Source organism: Rhea americana, unplaced genomic scaffold (assembly GCF_003343005.1).
Source record: "Rhea americana isolate MKP2758 unplaced genomic scaffold, rheAme1 scaffold_495, whole genome shotgun sequence".
NCBI lineage: Eukaryota > Metazoa > Chordata > Aves > Rheiformes > Rheidae > Rhea > Rhea americana.
This window is the reverse complement of record NW_028186640.1, coordinates 196,400-199,351: the sequence shown is the minus strand read 5'-3', so window position 1 is coordinate 199,351 and position 2,952 is coordinate 196,400. Positions and strand designations below refer to the sequence as shown.

At 73.6% G+C, this 2,952-nt stretch overlaps 1 protein-coding gene across 1 annotated transcript in view; it reads left to right on the top strand.

The window, feature by feature from the left end:
* LOC146588827 (dedicator of cytokinesis protein 2-like) overlaps positions 1-2,952 on the top strand; it is a 78,960-nt gene that overhangs the window by 983 nt on the left and 75,025 nt on the right. The window contains 6 exon segments of the mRNA XM_085317298.1: positions 933-1,016; positions 1,429-1,469; positions 1,771-1,826; positions 2,028-2,124; positions 2,207-2,355; positions 2,786-2,921. Coding sequence (XP_085173424.1) covers positions 933-1,016; positions 1,429-1,469; positions 1,771-1,826; positions 2,028-2,124; positions 2,207-2,355; positions 2,786-2,921 — 563 coding nt within the window.

Below are 2,952 nucleotides of genomic sequence, written 5' to 3'. Positions count from 1 at the left end.
TTGCACTGCGCCTGCCCGCGCAGCCCGGCGCCTCTTCCCCTTTCTGACCCGGGCTGTTCCGCACGTCCTTCCTTCGGCYGCGAGCAGCACCCCGGAGCAAGGGCTGAGCCCCCCGCGGGCTCCTGGGGGCCGAGCTGGGGGCCCACACAGTGCACGAGCAGAGCTGGGAGCAGAGCTGCGGCACCCGCTCGCGCCTGGTGGGACAYGAACCACAGAGACACGGCGGGCCAGGGAGCGAGCTTGAGCTGGGGCCGGGGCCGGGCAGCTGGCCAGGGACTGGCCGTGGGAGCCCAGGGCTCGCGGCGGAGCAGCCCAGCTCCTGGWGCTGCAGCGTGGTGCGGTGCAGCGACGCGGCTGCGGGGGCGCGAGCTCGGCCAGGCCCGGAGCTGGCAGCAGGCACGGCGTTCCCRGCACGGTTCTGCCAGGCACCGGCACGCCTGGAGGGCGGCTGCCCTGGGCACGGGGCGACCAACCTGGGGGGGCCGGACACAGCCACCACCAGCCCCAGGGCCAGCAGCAGCGATGGGACTGATCTCGGCACGGTGCCGGAGCAGCCGGCGCCACAGCAGCTGCTGCCCCACCACTAGCGAGCTCCTGCGCCCCGGTAGCCCCGGGAACTGGCCCCGGGGAGGAGGCACTGCCTGCCCGGGGCGGGGGGCTCAGCCAGCGTGACTGCCCCCAGTCCTGCAACCACGCTGTGGGGCTCCCGTGCCGCTGGCGTGGAGCTGGGACCCAGGGCCAGGCTGAACGCCCTGGTCACGCAGCCTCTGCCCTGCATGGGGAGCGCTGCCATGGGGCTGCCGTGGGGCACCCGGGCCAGAGGACTGCGGTGCCTGGGGGCCTCGGGGGGCTGCGCTGGGCAGGGGGCTGCGAGGCGGGAATCAGGCTGGCGCGGGGCCCGTCCAAGGCTCCCGGGGCCGCTCTCCCACCAGCCCTGTGGAACTTCCCGCGCACCAACGAGCATCACCTGCCGCTGCAGATCGGGGAGACGGTGCGGATCCTGCAGGCCTCCGAGGGTAGGGGCCTCCCTGTGCCCCATAGCAGGGAGGGGTGGGGGGCTGGGGTGCACGCCGGTGCTGGGGACATGTGCGTGGCCCATAGTGGAGGGGGCAAGGGGCTGGGGTGCACTCTGGTGATGGAGATGTGTGCGTGCCCGGTGGCGGGGAGGGGCAGGGGGCTGGGGGCACCCCGGTGCCAAGGACGTGTGCATGCCCCATAGCGGGGAGGGGCGGGAGGTGATAGTTGTGCACAGCCCAGCACCGGGGCCCGGTGCACCCCCTCTAGCTGGGGTGYAGTACCGGGGGGTTCCCCAGCACCGGGGCCTCCTGCACCCCCGGCTGCACTGGCTGCGGRCACCCCCGCCCCGCTCCTGCCCCGCGGGGCCGCTGGGTCCCTGAGCCCGGCTCATGGCCCGTCCTTCCCTTCCAGGCTGGTACCGCGGCTACTCGCTCAGGAACAGGGCTGCCCGGGTAGGTGGGGGCTGCTGGCGGCGAGGGGGTGGCCACGGGCCTGGCCCCTCCCCGGGAGGCTTTGCCTGGCCCCAGCTGGGTGGGATGCAGGCGCAGGGGATGCACCAGGCATCCAGGGCACTGCCGGGCACCCGGGGCACTGCCAGCCCAGAGGACCCTCCACGGGGGAGCCCCAGTCCTGGGGCCAGGACCCCCCAACCTGGCACCCGGGGGAGGGCTGTGGTGCAGGGGCCGGTGGTGCAGGGCCCTCTCCCATCCCAGCCCCGTGGGTGCTGATGGCTCCGGCTCTGGCTCTCCCCAGGGCATCTTCCCGGCCTCGCTGATCCACCTGAAGGGCGTCGTGGTGGAGCGCCGGGGGTAGGTACTGCCCTGCGCCCTGGGCGTTGCGTTCCCCCCGCGCCAGGGGTTCGGCCCCAGCCCGTCCTGGAGACAGGAGGGCGCCTTGGAGAGGCCCCCGGGGCAGGCAGCTCCAGGGCCCCCAAGGGCAGCGGGACCCCCGAGCTGGCAGCGCTGGCGGGGGACGGCACCGGGGTGCGCAGTGCTGCGTGGTGCCCCCAGGACGGAGGAGACCCTGGTCCCCGCCGAGATGCCCATGGTGCAGGAGATCACCACCACGCTGCGCGAGTGGGCCACCATCTGGAAGCAGCTCTACGTGGTGAGGAGCCGGCAGGGCCAGGGCCCGGGCGTGGGGGACCGGGAGAGCCGGGCGTGCGGTGACACGTCCCGGGCGCCTGCAGACAGGGCAGGTGGAGCAGTACCGGCAGGTGAAGCGCATGATGTACGAGCTGATGGAGCGGCGCTCGCAGCTGCTCTCGGGGACGCTGCCCAAGGACGAGCTGCTGCAGCTCAAGAAGGAGGTGACCAGCAAGATCGACTACGGGAACAAGTGAGGGCCGGGGGGCTGCATGGGCGAGGGGGCGGTGGGTGCTGCCGCACGGGGCCTGGGGCCATGCTGCCCCTCTGCTGCCCCTCAGCCCACGGCTGAACTGTGGTGTAGACCGCCCCGGAGGTGTCATGATGCCCCCAGGTCTCAGCCCGGGCGCGTGAGCCGCCCTGGCAGGAGCGCAGCCCCGGGCTGCCCTGCTCCTCTCTCTTCCCAGGGCTCTGCCGCCAGCTGCAGCGGGCTTGGGATCGTGGCCTGGCCCCTGTGGGGGGCCAGCAGCCCTGGGCTCCCGGCAGGCTCCCTGGAGCCCCGTGCCCCCGGATGGCCCGCCCGGGGGGAGGCTGCTGGGCCAAGGCGGTCCCAGCGGGGTGGTGGGCTGGGACGTGCCCTGGCACAGTGCGGGCCTTCCTCACCCCCTGCCCCTGCCCCGCAGGATCCTCGCGCTGGACCTGGTGGTGCGGGATGAGAACGAAAACATCCTGGATCCTGACAGGACCAGCGTCATCAGCCTCTTCCAGGCACACAGGAAGGCCGCGCAGACCATCGCCCAGCGCATCCAGGAGGAGACGGTGAGGCCAGTGCCCGGCATGACGACCTCGC